The 16,199-nt window shown below is 44.0% G+C and overlaps 1 protein-coding gene and 1 pseudogene across 2 annotated transcripts in view; one reads left to right on the forward strand and one right to left on the reverse strand.

Moving 5' to 3' along the window:
• LOC311149963 (serine/threonine-protein kinase mTOR-like) overlaps positions 1-16,199 on the forward strand; it is a 178,028-nt pseudogene that overhangs the window by 25,049 nt on the left and 136,780 nt on the right. The window contains exon 12 of the transcript in view: positions 2,356-2,485. The product of the transcript in view is annotated as a serine/threonine-protein kinase mTOR-like (transcript). The remainder of the gene's footprint in view (positions 1-2,355; positions 2,486-16,199) is intronic.
• On the reverse strand, positions 8,626-12,522 carry LOC311149345 (angiopoietin-related protein 7-like). Its single transcript, XM_084186516.1, has 5 exons — positions 11,848-12,522; positions 10,290-10,390; positions 9,952-10,146; positions 9,476-9,671; positions 8,626-9,376 (listed from the first exon to the last, which is right to left on the reverse strand). Exons 1-5 carry the CDS (start codon positions 12,203-12,205, stop codon positions 9,207-9,209), a joined length of 1,020 nt encoding a protein of 339 aa, XP_084042642.1. The 5' UTR covers positions 12,206-12,522; the 3' UTR covers positions 8,626-9,206.

A 16,199-nucleotide genomic window follows, 5' to 3' on the forward strand; every position in this document is an offset into this window, starting at 1 on the left:
GCTTTGGTCAGGAAGCAGCTCCCATTACCTCGTTACTGAAGGGGGGGCCGGTGCGTCTGCGGTGGTCAGCGGAGGCGGACAGGGCTTTTAGTCGTCTGAAGGACCTGTTTACCTCGGCTCCAGTGCTGGCTCATCCGGACCCCTCTTTAGCCTTCATGGTTGAGGTGGACGTGTCCGAGGCTGGAATAGGCGCTGTACTGTCTCAGCGCTCGGGTACGCCACCTAAACTCCGCCCCTGTGCCTTCTTTTCGAAGAAGCTCAGCCCGGCGGAGCGCAACTATGATGTGGGGGACCGGGAGCTGTTGGCTGTGGTCGAAGCTCTGAAAGCGTGGAGACATTGGCTTGAGGGGGCTAAACACCCTTTTCTCATTTTGACTGACCACCGCAATCTGGAGTACATCCGGGCAGCGAGGAGGTTAAACCCTCGCCAGGCAAGGTGGTCCATGTTTCTCACCCGTTTTGTTTTCACCCTCTCTTACAGGCCAGGTTCCCAGAACGCTAAGGCAGATGCTCTGTCCCGACTGTATGACACGGAGGGGAGTTCCGTGGAGCTCTGGTGGCACCGGTGGTGTGGGAGGTTGACATGGAGATCGAGCGGGCGTTGCGCAACGAACCCACACCTCCTCAGTGTCCAGAGGGTCGTGTGTACGTACCGCTTGATGTTCGCGATCGGTTGATCTATTGGGCTCACACGTCACCCTCCTCTGGTCATCCTGGTATCGGTCGGACAGTGCACTGTCTTAGTGAGAAGTACTGGTGGCCCACCTTAGCTAAGGACGTGAGGGTTTATGTTTCCTCCTGCTCGGTGTGCGCCCAGTGTAAGGCTCCTAGACACCTGCCCAGAGGTAAATTGCAACCTCTACCCGTTCGACAACGACCATGGTCCCACCTATCGGTGGACTTCGTGACGGATCTTCCCCCCTCACAAGGGAACACCACGATCCTGGTCGTTGTGGATCGGTTTTCTAAGTCCCGGTCTTCCTACGGCCCTACAAACAGCTGAGGCCCTATTTACACACGTTTTCCGGCACTACGGGGTGCCTGAGGATATAGTGTCTGATCGGGGTTCCCAGTTCACCTCTAGAGTTTGGAGGGCGTTCATGGAACGTCTGGGAGTCTCGGTCAGTCTGACCTCAGGATTTCACCCCAAGAGTAACGGGCAGGTGGAGAGAGTAAACCAGGAGGTGGGTAGGTTTCTGAGGTCGTATTGCCAGGACCGGCGGGGGGAGTGGTCAGTTTACCTCCCCTGGGCAGAGATAGCCCAGAACTCCATCCACCACTCCTCTACTAACCTGTCTCCGTTCCAATGTGTATTAGGTTATCAGCCGGTCCTGGCACCTTGGCATCAGAGCCAGATCGAGGCTCCTGCGGTGGACGAGTGGTTTCGGCGCTCGCAGGAGACCTGGAACGCTGCCCATGTACGTCTGCAGCGGGCCATCAGGCGGCAAAAGGCGAGCGCCGACCGCCACCGCAGTGAGGCCCCGGTGTATGCACCGGGGGACCGGGTCTGGCTCTCGACCCGAAACCTGCCCCTTCGCCTGCCCTGCCGGAAACTGGGTCGGCGGTTTGTGGGGCCATTCAAGTCCTGAGGAGATTGAACGAGGTATGTTATAGGTTACAACTTCCTACTAATTATCGTATTAACCCCTCATTCCATGTGTCTCTCTTCAGGCCGGTGGTAGCTGGTCCACTCCAGGAGTCGGAGATACGGGAGGTTCCTCCGCCCCCGCTGGACATCGAGGGGGCACCGGCGTACTCGGTTCGGTCCATATTGGATTCGAGGCGTCGGGTGGGAGGCCTGCAGTATCTCGTGGAGTGGGAGGGGTACGGTCCGGAGGAACGGTGCTGGGTTCCTAGGAGGGATATCCTCGATCCATCCATGTTGAGGGATTACCACCGCAATCATCCCACTCGCCCCGCGCCGCGTCCTCCTGGCCGTCCCCGAGGCCGGTGTCGACGCACGGCTGGAGCCGCGCGTCAGGGGTGGGTACTGTCACGGATTCTGCCGAGACTGCCCCTCCTCCTTGCTCGGGCAGGTTTCGTCGTTCGTCGTCACCGGAGTACTAGCTGCTGACGATCTATGTTATATGTTTCTATGTTCTACCTGTTGTGTCAGATTGTTTCACACCTGTTGCCCATCTTGTAATTACTCCGCCCCTATTTAACCCTGTGGCTCCCATTATGTTCTGTGCGTGTTTGTTGTTTGTTCGCTGATGTCGTTGGTGAGCGGGTTTATTCCTCCCTGCGTGGAGGCTTCTTGTTTCTTTACGTGTATTAGTAAAGATACGTTTTTTTCATTGAGGTCTGTGTCCTGCGCCTGACTTCAGTCAACCGCATACACTGACATCGTGACAGAGAGACGACAATGGCATTGTTCTGCTTAGCGAGAGGGCTGCCAAATGCCGTGCCTACGCCAAGGCCCTCAACTAATAAAGAGCTGGAGTTCCAGAAGGGTGCCTCATCTCATTCTAGAGTCCCTCATCAGGGAGGAACCTCAATAAGAGAACACAATGATCAGCAGAACCCATTTTGAGTGAATGGGGGAGTATTTGGCAGGTGCGCGTTGTACATTTCCTGTGCTTCCCAGACTGAGCCAAGTCTGGGAAGCAATTGATGAGACATTCTACAGGTAGCTACTGAGGCAGTGCGGCTACTGTATGGCTGGAAGGTTTCAAATTCCCCTTGGGTTATATAACTGTTTTTGTTGGGTCACACAAGCACTTTTAATTTGTGAAGCCTAACCACAAAATTGCTTGAATGTAAGACCTGGTGCTTTTAGTGGCCATTTTCTTTGGCTTCCCCATGTCAGTTTTGGTGGAATGCGTGTGGTGGCACATGGTTGGGGAGAAGAGATGCCAAATGTCCAGTAGTTCAAAGTAGCTGTCACGTGCCTTGGTGACAAAGTGTAAACAGAGAGAGAGAAAGTGCAGGTTACGTAAGTACATTACCCTGAAATAAGAATACCTCCATTTGATGTTAAATGTCTGTCTGGTACCGCACACACACAAACATGTGCCACACAGATGACACTCCATATTTGTATGGAAATCCTTCCACGTGGAAAAGGTGAGTGGATAATTTCTGGATGGGTAGCTATTTTAGAAATAAGGCTGCTCCGATTGATACAATGTGGTGATTTGATTAGTGTGCCATGAATGGAACAACCGGCCGTAGCTAATGCTTTTTTTGCTTCTTGCTTAGGCCTAGTCACTGTAGCATTGGCAGACTTCACCTTTCCCAAATTGAGGTAGAACACAGTAGAACAGGTGTCCACCTCAATACAAATTCATAGCTTACGCTTCGATTTTAGTTCTTCCATTACCTATTATTTAGGTGTTTTTCTGTGTATTTGTGAACCTAAAAAGCTTCACTAAAGACATGGCCTACCACTGACGACTCTAGGACGCTTAACGACCCCTTTATGAGAATCATTACACCAATCAGATAATGGTTGACACATCCCCCATCCCATCCCATATCACTTTCATATCTCCTGTCATCTTTTCCATCCCTCCTCTCGCCCTTGTCTTTTACGCTAGTATTGTATTTCCAGCCATTGTTTTCCAGCCATTTAATTGGGCGTTTGCCTCCTTTCATCCATCGAGGGGTCTGGAATAGCGTTCTCTCAGGGGCCTGTTTTCAATTTCTCCCCGCCTTGATGATGATGATGAATGACGTGAGCCAGCAGCTCAGTGTTTTCAATCTCTCCATCTGGTTCTCACCTCTCCAGGATTTCCCATAAAAGAACCCAGCGTTTTGCGAATGAGACTCCTGTAAACCACACAGCCTGTTCTATTCCATCACTCTGGTGTAGAAGTAGGAGATTTCTGGGGCAATTGCATCATACTCTTAAGGCAGGACATTTAGAAGATTTCTTCCCATTTCTTGTCACCTTCCATTTACCCAAATATATGCATTGGCCTTTGCAGTGGACTTGGATTGTATTATTTTTCTTAGTAAAGAGAAAAAACGGTGTAAAGAGATAAAGCTGTGTTTAAGATATCAGTGACTCACAGTTGCTGGTGGGCCTAGCAATTAAACCTTGATTGTGGAATTTGGAAGCCGAAATGTAATCTCGAAAAGTTGTCTAGTCAGACCATATGGGTCTTCATTTATTTAGCATTTAGGCATTGCGAATCTGTGGAAGGCATCATTATCCACGCTGTCCTAGGAATTAAAGGCATCTTTGATGATGCTCCACAGCCGCCCAGATGCGGGGGTATACAGTATTAAGTCCTTTGCAGACTGTATGTCGGATTCATTCTTTTACGATTATCAAGTCACACTGTGCGATGATACCCAATTAAAATCTTGATATCAACCTGGCCAGATTGTACGATATGCTTCAGTCCTGTCGTCACATTCTGCAAACTTTTGTCTGGGACGGCAAAATCATGGCATAAGACTGCTAAAATCATACAGTATGTGGGGGGCTTAAGGCATGAGGGATTTTGAGTCTGCAAAAATTATTTAGGAGCCTCGATCTGGGGTTAATACACTGGTCTAGACCATTACTGGCTACAGGTTCATCTGCCTCACCTAAAGCCCATTCCTGTGGGAAGCTGCTATAGACCACCAAGTGCTAACAGTCAGTATCTGGATAACGTGTGAAATAATTGATAATGTATGTGATATCAACGGAGAGGTACATTTTCTGGGTGATTTAAATATTGACTGGCTTTCATCAAGCTGCCCACTCAAGAAAAAGCTTCAAACTGTAACCAGTGCCTGCAACCTGGTTCAGGTTATTAGTCAACCTACCAGGGTAGTTACAAACAGCACAGGAATGAAATCATCAACATGTATTGATCACATCTTTACTAATGCTCCAGAAATTTGCTTGAAAGCAGTATCCACATCCATCGGATGTAGTGATCACAATATAGTAGCCATATCTAGGAAAACCAAAGTTCCAAAGGCTGGACCTAATATAGTGTGTATTAAAGGTCAAACAATACGTTTTGTAGTGATTCTTAGGTTGTTGATGTAAATAATATTTGTTGGTCTGTGGTGTGTAATGAGGAGCAAAACAGACGCTGCACTTGACACATTTATGAAATAAGTTATTCCAGTTACTAATAAACATGCACCCATTACGAAAATGACTGTAAAAACGGTTAAATCCCCGTGGATTGATGTGGAATTTAAAAATTATATGGTTGAGGAGGCAAAAGGAATGGCAAATAAGTCTGGCTGCACAACCGATTGGCAAACGTATTGCAAATTGAGAAATCATGTGACTAAACTGAATAAAAAGAAGAAGAAACTATGAAACAAAGATATATGACATAAAGAATTATAGTAAAACGCTTTGGAGAACCTTAAATGACATTTTGGGAAAAAAGGCAAACTCACCTCCATCATTCATTGAATCAAATGGCTAATTCATCACAAAACCGACTGATATTGCAAACTACTTTAATCCGTTTTTTTATTGGCAACATTAGCGAACTTAGGTAGACATGCCAGCAACAAATGCTGACACTACACATCCAAGTATATCTGACCAAATTATGAAAGACAAGCATTGTAATTTTTAATTCTGTAAAGTGAGTGTGGAAGAGGTAAAAAAAATATTGTTGGTCTGACAACTTGGATGGAAAATTACTGAGGATAATAGCGGACGATATTGCCACTCCTATTTGTCATGTTTTCAATTTAAGCCTACTAGAAAGTGTGTGCCCCCAGGCCTGGAGGGAAGCAAAAGTAATTCCGCTACCTAAGAATAGTAAAGCCCCCATTACTGGCTCAAATAGCTGACCAATCAGCCTGTTACCAACCCTTAGTAAACTTTTGGAAAACATTGTGTTTGACCAGATACAATGCTATTTTACAGTAAACAATTTGACAACAGACTTTCAGCACGCATATAGGGAAGGACATTCAACAAGCACAGCACTTACATAAATGACTGATGATTGGCTGAGAGAAATTGATGATTAAAGATTGTGGGGGCTGTTTTGTTAGACTTCAGTGCAGCTTTTGACATTATCGATCATAGTCTGCTGCTGGAAAAAAACCTATGTGTTATGGCTTTACACACCCTGCTATACTGTGGATAAAGAGTTACCTGTCTAACAGAACACATAGGGTGTTCTTTAATGGAAGCCTCTCCAACATAATCCAGGTAGAATCAGGAATTCCCCAGGACCCCTTACTTTTTTTCAATCTTTACTAACGACATGCCACTGGCTTTGAATAAAGCCAGTGTGTCTATGTATGCGGATGACTCAACACTATACACGTCAGCTACTACAGTGACTGAAATGACTGCAACACTTAACAAAGAGCTGCAGTTAGTTTCAGAGTGAGTGGCAGAAATAGGTTAGTCCTAAATATTTCAAAAACTAAAAGCATTGTATTTGGGACAAATCATTCACTAAACCCTAAACCTCAACTTAATCTTGTAATAAATAATGTGGAAATTGAGCAAGTTGAGGTGACTAAACTGCTTGGAGTAACCCTGGATTGTAAACTGTTATGGTCAAAACATATCGATACAACAGTAGCTAAGATGGGGAGAAGTCTGTCCATAATAAAGCGCCACTCTACCTTCTTAACAGCACTATCAACAAGGCAGGTCCTACAGGCTCTAGTTTTGTCGCACCTGGACTACTTTTCAGTCATGTGGTCAGGTGCCACAAAAAGGGACTTTGGAAAATTGCAATTGGCTCAGAACAGGGCAGCATGGCTGGCTGTTGGATGTACACAGAGAGCTAATATTAATAATATGAATATCAATCTCTCCTGGCTCAAAGTGGAGGAGAGATTGACTTCATCACTACTTGTATTTATGAGAGGTATTGACTTGTTGAATGCACGGAGCTGTCTGTTTGAACTACTGGCGCACAGCTCGGACACCCATGCATACCCCACAAGACATGCCACCAGAGGGCTCTTCACAGTCCCCAAGTCCAGAACAGACTATGGGAGGCGCACAATAATACATGGAGCCATGACTACATGGAACTCTATTCCACATCAAGTAACTGATGCAAGCAGTAAAATTAGATTTAAAAAACAGATAAAAATACACCTTATGGAATAGCAGGGACTGTGAAGCAACACAAACATAGGCACAGACACATGCATACACACGATAACATACACACTATACACACACGTACACATGGATTTTGTATTGTAGATATGTGGTAGTGGTGGAGTAGGGGCCTGAAGGCACACAGTGTGTTGTGAATGTATTGTAATGTTTTTTAAATATTTTTAATTTTGCTGGACCCCAGGAAAAGTAGCTGCTGCCTTGGCAGCAGCTAAGGGGATCCATAATAAATACAAATACAAATACTGTAGGTGAGCCTAAGGCCCTGCTCGAATACTTAAAAATGCGTCCTTCCTTCCTTCTTTCCCTTTTCAAAAGAGCCTACATCTTTTTCCTTATCGCCTTTGCTGTCTGGTAGCTGGTCACGCCGCTCAATAAATTAATACAATTAGAGGATCAAGCAATTTTATTTTGAAGTAAGTCAGTTGAGGTCATTGGGTTTCATTCAAATTCCAGATGATTTTATAACATTTACGTGTTGAATTGAAAGGTTTTCTTGTTACTTTACATTTACATACTGGTCCCCCATGTGAATCAAACCCACAACCCTGGTGTTGTGAGCACCGTTCTCTACCAACAGAGCTACACGGGACTTAGAGATAGTGCCTCTTTTACAGCGCCAGCAAAGGGACCAAAGCCAAATTCTCCTTCAGTACTTCAAATAACTGTAAATAGCTGAGGCTTTGGCAGTACCCTTTGAGAAAGTTAGACTAACCTGTAAATGAACTAAAAACATTCCCCGGCAGACCTCGCAGTGAATTGCTCAAAGAAATTAAGCATGTCAGCCATTAGCACAGGGGCATTCCACATACACATCCAAGAGGTTACACCAGGCCACAGGGTTCCTAGACTAATATGGACTCCAACTGGGACCTAACGTTCTCCTTGGAACCCCAAGCTTCACTCCGCAGCTGCCTGTGGAAACCTTTTTGGACCGCAGATACAATAGAATGGCTCTATAATTTGTCATCTATCCTAAATTATCCTCAGAATTGACCCCCGTCCCTAAGCTCCCAAGGACTTACTTTTAAGAATGTTGCTCATCTGCCACAAATGGAAGCACCCACTCTTTATTTGGAATATCCTCTATCCTGGCCTTGGCACCTGTTTAAAAGGACATACACAGACAATGCACCCTGCTTAAGGTATGCCATAAGCACATTTTGAGCACACTGCCTCACCTCTTACATAAACGTGCCATTTCAGTGATATGTAGTTGCAAAGTCATTGTTTTTGAATGTGGTAAAGACCTGTCAGAGTGGCTGTAGAAGCCATTGACATGATGGGCGGTCGTGTGAAACGTGTGTGTGGTCTTGTTCCCTGGAGTTTGGCTATGTGACCTTTGACCAGTGGCATGAATGTCAGTGTGACCTGAGAGTCAGAGGTCAGTGGTGGCTGAAGGCAAAGGCATGGTTTTTTGTTGGTCAGAGACACCAGGTTGATCAGCTGTCAGCTTCTCAAACCTACTAACCATTGACGACTTGTGATGAGTGCATGGATAATTTCATGATATTGAACTAAGACAGACAGCTAGACAAATAAACCACATTGACTACCATCAGCAACACACCTTTTCTTAAAAATACATGTTTATTTCATATCCCACAAAACAACATAATATTAAGCTGTACACATTAACAAAGGACGCAATTCCCAAAAAAGTATTTGTTTTCTTACAATAAAATTTGTCAGGTACTTCTGATGGAAGTACGTTGGGTGGTCGTTCCTCTTCCAGTAGCTCACAAAGGTCCATTGCAACAGACTTGATACATCTTCATATATTTTTTTGCATTGTTATACCTACCCGATACATGTAATCAACCTAACCACAGGCTAGTAGACAGCTTGAGTTATGACTGATAAATAAACCCTATTGCTTTGAGGCAAATGATAGAGGGAAGCAACATTCAGTTACCCTTACGGAACAGTGGTAAAGAGGCTTCTGTAAGGCTTTTAAGAAAATAAAATATTTCAATGATAAATACAAAATGAACTACAATTTACAATCAAACATGTTTAAACACATTACACATTCAACCCATAGAAATATTTCAGACAATAACAAAGAAGAAAGACACAATTTGGTTGCTCAGGTTTGGTTCAATCTGAAGCATGCGCATCATCCAGGGTTTGAAGTTAGGAGAGTTTATGGTTGAAAATTCTGTGGCCGGATCTTCATCTCCACTCTCTTCAGGGAGTAGTTGGGCCCGTGCCAGCCGTACCAATTGATTCCATCTGTGCTCTTGCTGTGGTCGCCATAACGATAGAACACGCCATTCAGGTTGGAGTCAGTGCAACAGTTGTACCAGTAACCACCTGTAGGGAAAAACGGTGATAATGCAGTCATTGGAAAGAAATTTAAAGGTGTTCATTATGTGAGTTAAACCAGAGTTAAGTATTTTGGCCCTCTTGTACCTTTGCGTAGTGAAGCGCAGTCGTCCACACATTTGTCATTGTCTTTGCCCTTGGTGCTGAAGTTGGTGTTGTTGTGGTAGCGCAGAGAGTCCCCAGCATTTCCACTGTAGTTGGCGATGAAGAGTTTGTAGCTGTTCAACTCGTTTTTTACTGTGAAGTAACTGTACTCTGCATAGCGGGTCTGACCTTCCCAGTCCTGCATTGGAGAACAGAAAACACAAATAGTACATGATTTAGATATTTGCTGCACATCTTGTGGTAAAACTATGCAACTGAGAATATTGAACTAATGTTATAACTTTTGGTGGAGCTAGAGGTTTACCGCTTGCCCATGAGTTGTTTTCTTTTTACTGTGTTTTTTTTAACTGTGTTTTGGGTGGTGTATCTTCTTTTGCTTTCAGTATCTGGGGCCTGGTCTGGGAAGGTCTGGGCAGCTAGCCTGTTTTGAGGATCCCACCCTCAGCCCCCCTTCGTACCTCCATCTCTATCCTTAGTGTGGTGGGCTGCCTTGTCAGACGGAAGATGTTTTCATTGCCTAGCCAAAAGTCTCCTCGGATGGTGCCAAAGCCATTCTTGTACTGCTTCCAGTCGCGGTTGAAGGAGGTCAGGCCCACCTTGCGTCTCTGGATGAGCGTCCAGCCACCACCATTGCTCTCCATGTCACAGAAGACCTGAAACCAACAGCAGAGGTTAAACAAGCTACCCCAACACGTCTGTGAAAAGTATGCCACAATCCTGGCATTCTACAGAGACTACAATGTAGCATGGATCTGTGAACGTAAAACTTTTTTGTAGTTCCAGGGTTATCACTTACGTCAATCTCAGGGGTCCCCAGGAAGTCATCTGCAGGTAATTTGTACTCCCCAGAGATCTTGTAGTTCTTGGTGTACAGGGATGCACAGTCGTAGATGGCATCTAGAAAATAGATTAGAGATGGCCAAACCAGATGCCGTTTCATGGCGGGTTTTAAAAATGCAAATTGACTGAAAACGGTATCATGGGAATAGATGTCTGGCAGAGAAGTCAAAGAATTTGGGATTGAAGGATATTATACACAGCATGGTTCAATTTCTTTGCATAGTTCTCTCCATTGTTTCTGTGATGGTACGGTGATGCCATTAGAGGTGCTCTGAGATCACTGGGGAGAAATGTATCCAATGCATCAAAAAGGGGCTCAAGTGTTTTCATGACTAGAGGCTGGTGGAAACGCCATTCCAATCTTTGCTTTTCTTCATGCTCTGTTTCCCTGTCTGCACAGTGTCTCTGTAATTTGCAGAGTCTTTATAAAGCGCTTCTCTGTTCACTGTGCCAGCATCATAAAAGTGGCACTGCTAAGACTGGCTAACAGGGTATTAAAATAAAACACTGCGACATGCCTGGCTAAATCTCCCCACAGTGATTAATAGTTTGGTTAAGTTCAGATGATGGATGGAAACAACTGGCTTTGATAGAGGTGGTCTTTATTGACAGACTTCATGCAGACGGGACACTTACAGTTCAAATTATGGCTTTTGGCTACCATGAGACACCCAGACAAGTTTGCACACTATAATCTCCATTATCACCAATTGATGGCAGCTGTCTGGTGCCGAAGATTCGGAGCGCCCACGGCTAATTATAGTTTTCAATGTCCAAAAATATGTTTACAATGTCCTGTAAATGAAAACAATTGTATATTCTGAATTCCTTTTTCTTTTTTTTTTTTTTTTTTTTTTTTTTTTACAAAGAACAATGGCCTACATACCAATGTAATTTACCCTTTTTGGTTGTTTGTTTAATAATAGCTGTCTGAAACTGTGGGCTAATATCTCTGTGAGGGGTATTTTTAAGTCGATTCTTTTCTGACAGCAGACTGACTGATGTGGTCATAAAAAGGAGACCAACCAAATTTCCTGTGTGTCTGACATTAGGTGTGTGCTATGAGTATTTATGGCAGTGTGTTATGTATGGCAGCCAGTGATATGATTTTCACACCTGTGGAGAGTGTCTGGAAGCAGATGCTGAACAGTCGACAGAAAGGGAGAGAAGTATCGTCTCGGTCTAAACTGAACTGGGTCTGCCAATGTGGAGCAGGCCAGATTTCCACTCTGGCCATTTGACACAGTCACTACTGTACTGTACTACTGCATTCTACTACTCATAGCCTATTGTTTTCACCAGAAAACCATGTGTTTTACCACTACTACCACTATTAGTCAATTTAAAAAAAGGTTTGAGAATCACATTCACTGAAGTTGAAACTTTCACAATGAAAATTAAATGAATGATAACAACACTACATTTTTCATTCACACTAAAGTAGTGATTTGTTCCTCTGCTACTTTGTTGCCTGGCCCAAGAACCTGGGACACATCCACAATGTAGGTTCTTACCTGATGTGGTCTGAGTGACGGACTGGGCGGCTTGCAGCTGCATGATCTCCACCCGGTTGTTGATCTCAGAGTACTTGCTCTCGGCCTCAGTGACGCGGGACTCCTGCTGCCGATTCTGCTTGTCCAGCTCCATCATCTGCCTGACTACGTTCATCAAGTCTGTCTCCTGCTTGCGGCCCAGCTCCTCCAGTAGGCTGGTCAGGTTGGCCACCTGCACCTTCAGGGAGCGCACTACATCGCAGCACTGCGCCTTTGGAGGCTTGGGTGGCGCCAGCCTCTTCCTTGGGTTCTGCGCCCACGCTTCTGTCAGCACCAGCAGCAGCAGGGTGACACTCAGAGCCACTGTCCGCAAAGACATCTTTACAATTTTCTAAATTAAAAAGTGTTTTCTTGTCTTGCTCTGCTTGAATGCAAGCTGTCCTGGTCAAGTCTGATTCTTTAGCGGTGCCAGAGGTCCTGAAGAAACTGAGTGAACAGGATTGGATTGGTTGAGTTAGGAATCTAAGTTCTGACTGGTTGAAGTGAAGCTTCCTTTGGCCAACTGTTTTCACAGGCTCTTTGCTCCTCAGTAAAAGCACTGCTGTGGCTGGTGCATCTTAAATATCTTTACATATGCGTCCTCCCCTTTTTTGGTTGTGCTCACAGTTGCTGACCCCCCTTCAACCTCCAACGCTCTGGGCAGAGGGGCCCCTCCCTCCCTCTCTCTCTCTCTCTCTCTCTCTCTCTCTCTCTCTCTCTCTCAACATCGCTCACTCTTATTGGTTCTGCCCTGTGCCTTGTTTCTTTGCAACGTGTTGAAAGTTTCAGAGGGACAGATTGTTTTTTGCCCTGTCTGGAAGAGTGAAGAACAAAGGCTCCTGTCTGAAGAGCTCACACTTCACTGGCACATGTGGTCTTACCCAGTGGAATATCCCCTTCCCTGGCTTTGTATTCAACAGCCTTTCATTCCCAATGACTCACCTTCATACAGAGGCACACCTTGCTAAAGAATTTTGATACTTGCATCAAGCTTTGATTTAACTGCTTAAAGTAGAAGTATATGTACAATTTATCTTTGGTTTCGCCTTCACACATGAAGGTACTTGTCCTTGTTAATGATAGTTGAGTGGCACCCTCGGGGGGAAGATTCATCAATAAACGCAGCCTCTTTACATGCCAAAGGGATTGGTTATAGCCTCCATGCGGCCTTTTACGTTTAATTATTAAATCATCACTCACTGGTCAGTTTATTAGGTACACCCATCTAGTATCGGGTCGGACCCCTCATTGCCTCCAGTTAGCTTGCCTGTTAGCTTGCACGATTCTTGCCATTCTCCTTCGACCTCTCTCAGCAACGAGCTGTTTTCTCCAACAGGACTGCCGCTGACTGGACGTTTTTTTTGTTTCTTGCATTATTCTCGGGAAACCATGGATACTGTCGTGTGGAAAGCCCAGGAGGGCAGACGTTTTTGAGATACTGGATCTGGCATGACTCACTGTATCTAGGAGTGATCCATTTTTGTGAACGGGTTAGTGTACCTAATAAACTGTGTATGTCCAATGAATCACTGTGTGTGTTTATTTCATGAAAATACAGTGCCTTCAGAAAGTATTCACACCCCTTGATTCTTCACATTTTGTTGTGTTGCAGCCTGAATTTAAAATGGATTCAATTGAGATTTTGTGTCACTGAACTAAACACAATACCCCATAATGTAAAAGAGGAATAACATTTTTCGACATTTTTACAAATTAATAAAAAATTACAAGCGTAAATGTCTTGAGTCAGTAAGTATTCAGCCCTTTTGTTATGGCTAGCCTAAATCAGTTCACGAGTAAACGTGCTTAATAAGTCACATAATAAGTGAAGAAGCCGGATGTTGAGGTCCTGGGCTGGCGTGGTTACATGTGGTCTGCGGTTGTGAGGCCAGTTGGATGTACTGCCAAATTCTGTAAAATGACGTTGGAGGTGGACATTCCTGCAGTTAGCATGCCAATTGCACGCTCGCTCAAAACTTGAGACATCTGTGACATTGTGTTGTGTGACAAAACTGCACATTTTGGAAAATGGTAGATGACTTATCTTTAATTTCAGCTCATGAAACATGCGTTTTTATTTTTATTTTTCCTCATTGTAATTCTCACAATTTCAGAGTGTTATTTTGTCGTCATAGTGTGGAAATATCATTAAAACATATTTTGACTGCACTGCCCCTTTAAGATGCAAAGTACTCTTCATTGCAGGTTATTGATGTCACTGTGTGTTTCTCTCCCTTTCTAGCACAGAGGCTTTTAGTAGCTTGCACAGTTGGTGGGTCTTTCTATAAATATACTGTCCAATGTGTGACATTGGAATCAACATCTCAAAATAGTTTGAAACAAAAATAAAAATGATTTTCATGCAGTTCTACATGTGTAGAAAAATACAATTTTATAAATGCAAATTAGCCCATAACTCCATCTATACAATAACATAGGCCTAGGAATATACATCCTTTAAGCAGGGTTCATACAGACATTGGCAAGTCAAATTCATGGACTTTCAGGGACTTTTTCAAGCACTTAATTGTAATTTTCAAGGACCTCAATTTGATACAATTGTATAATTGATATAATTGTACATATAGGGCATAATATATGGTTTCTGCTGGATTGGATCTTGACATGTGTTTTAGGTTACCTTCAGTATTTGTTCCCCCCAATCAACCATCTTGTAATAATACATTTGTTTGTCTCTATACAAGTCTAGGGAAATGAATTTAAGAAACAGCTTCGTGTTTAGAGAGTTGTTGGCCTTTCATTGTCTGCCTTTGACTAAATGTTTTCTACCTGTGATTAATTCCCGTAAACATGACATAATGTTCCACTATATCCTTACATTTTTCATTGTATTAACTCTACTAATTAGACTGTGCATATTTTCCCCTACTGCTGCACATGTTGCCTTTAGATATTAAAGTAAAAAATGCATTATTGGCGCTATTATCTTCAATATTTTGCATCATTTATTAGTAACAGAACAGCGTAGTCTTTTGTCTGACCTGTTTTTAACTAAGAGAAATCTTAGTTCACCTCCATAAAGGATCTAGTTCAAAAGGGGCATTCTCATTTTGACACACAAGTGGAATCCTTTGAATCATTTCTGCCAATTTAGCAGCATGTAAAATCTCTAGTTCCACAACTTGTTCTAAATCCTGAATATGGCATCCAAATCTTGGCCTTGCAACCTCTTTCACAAGAAACATATTTCTACAGTGTGAATAAAGACTTACAGGAATATTAATCACAGTATTTTCCCCATAACTCGGAAACGGCAGTGCCCACTGCATATTGAGTATATTTTGTTATGCATCCTATTCTTAATAAGTCATGGGCATAAGTCAGTCTTTAGAAAACAAAAACAGTGCTTTGTGAGTCACATCTCACTCTTAAGCAATGTGTCCCTGATGCCTCGCTTCTCAATGGGCCTGGACTCTGTCATACAGTGCTGAAAGTTCCTGTTGGATGCTGGTGCATACTGTTAGCATCATGCTGCTTTTTCCCTTGGTTTCATTGTTTTCTCAAAATTGTCTCTTCCTTCACACCATGTGCTGTGTGAAGAATGCAGAACAAACCTCCTCAAAGACCCCCTATTTGTATGGCCCCCCATGGATAACCCTTACATTTTGCCGTGCCATTTAAAAAACACTTTAAGAGCTTCGAACGCAATGGTCCTCTACCTTTGATAATCGTGAGCTGATGGAGCAAATGGTGGTGTGTTTATCGTCAGAAGTTGCTCACCGCCAGATATCTTTTCCCGAAAACCCCCTGGAAAGTGAGCAGAGGGCCAAGCTGTCAGTCTCAGTCCAAGCACTCATGGGTTCAATTAGGGGGAAGGGGGGTAATGGGAGCCAACGAGTTCCAGGTCTCCTTTCTCAGAGCTAAAATGATATATTTAATAAAGTAACGTCTTCCACTTGAAGTCAAGTACGTCGGCACAGATGACCATCTTTAAAAAAACCATAGAACATTGCTTAAGTTGCTGGAATTAGATGTACAAATGCAAACATTCGTTTTTCCTTTTGCTTTTTGTACCAGTACAATATGCAGACGGCCCTACCTAAGAAATGCTGTACTGTCCACCAGAGCTGTTGCTAGAGATTTTAATGTTCATTTCTCTACCATAAGCCACCTCCAACGTCGTTTTAGAGAATTTGGCAATACGTCCAACCGGCCTCTCAACTGCAGACCATGTGTATGGTGTCGTGTGGGTGAGCGGTTTGCTGACGTCAACGTTGTGAACAGAGTGCCCCATGGTGGTGGTGGGGTTATGGTATGGGCAGGCATAAGCTATGGACCACGAACACAATTGCATTTTATCGATGGCAATTTGA

The sequence above is a fragment of the Coregonus lavaretus genome (genome assembly GCF_964263955.1).
Source record: "Coregonus lavaretus genome assembly, chromosome: 22".
In the NCBI taxonomy this organism is placed as follows: Eukaryota; Metazoa; Chordata; class Actinopteri; order Salmoniformes; family Salmonidae; genus Coregonus; species Coregonus lavaretus.

Bases quoted from the DNA above. Each gene is read 5' to 3' on its own strand.
- LOC311149345 (XM_084186516.1), bottom strand. From the start codon at position 12,205: ATGTCTTTGCGGACAGTGGCTCTGAGTGTCACCCTGCTGCTGCTGGTG. The intron at 10,391-11,847 runs GTAAGAACCTAC...TCTATTTTCTAG, and splicing joins CGTCACTCAGACCACATCAG to ATGCCATCTACGACTGTGCA. The intron at 9,672-9,951 runs GTACGAAGGGGG...TCTCCAATGCAG, and splicing joins CACTAAGGATAGAGATGGAG to GACTGGGAAGGTCAGACCCG.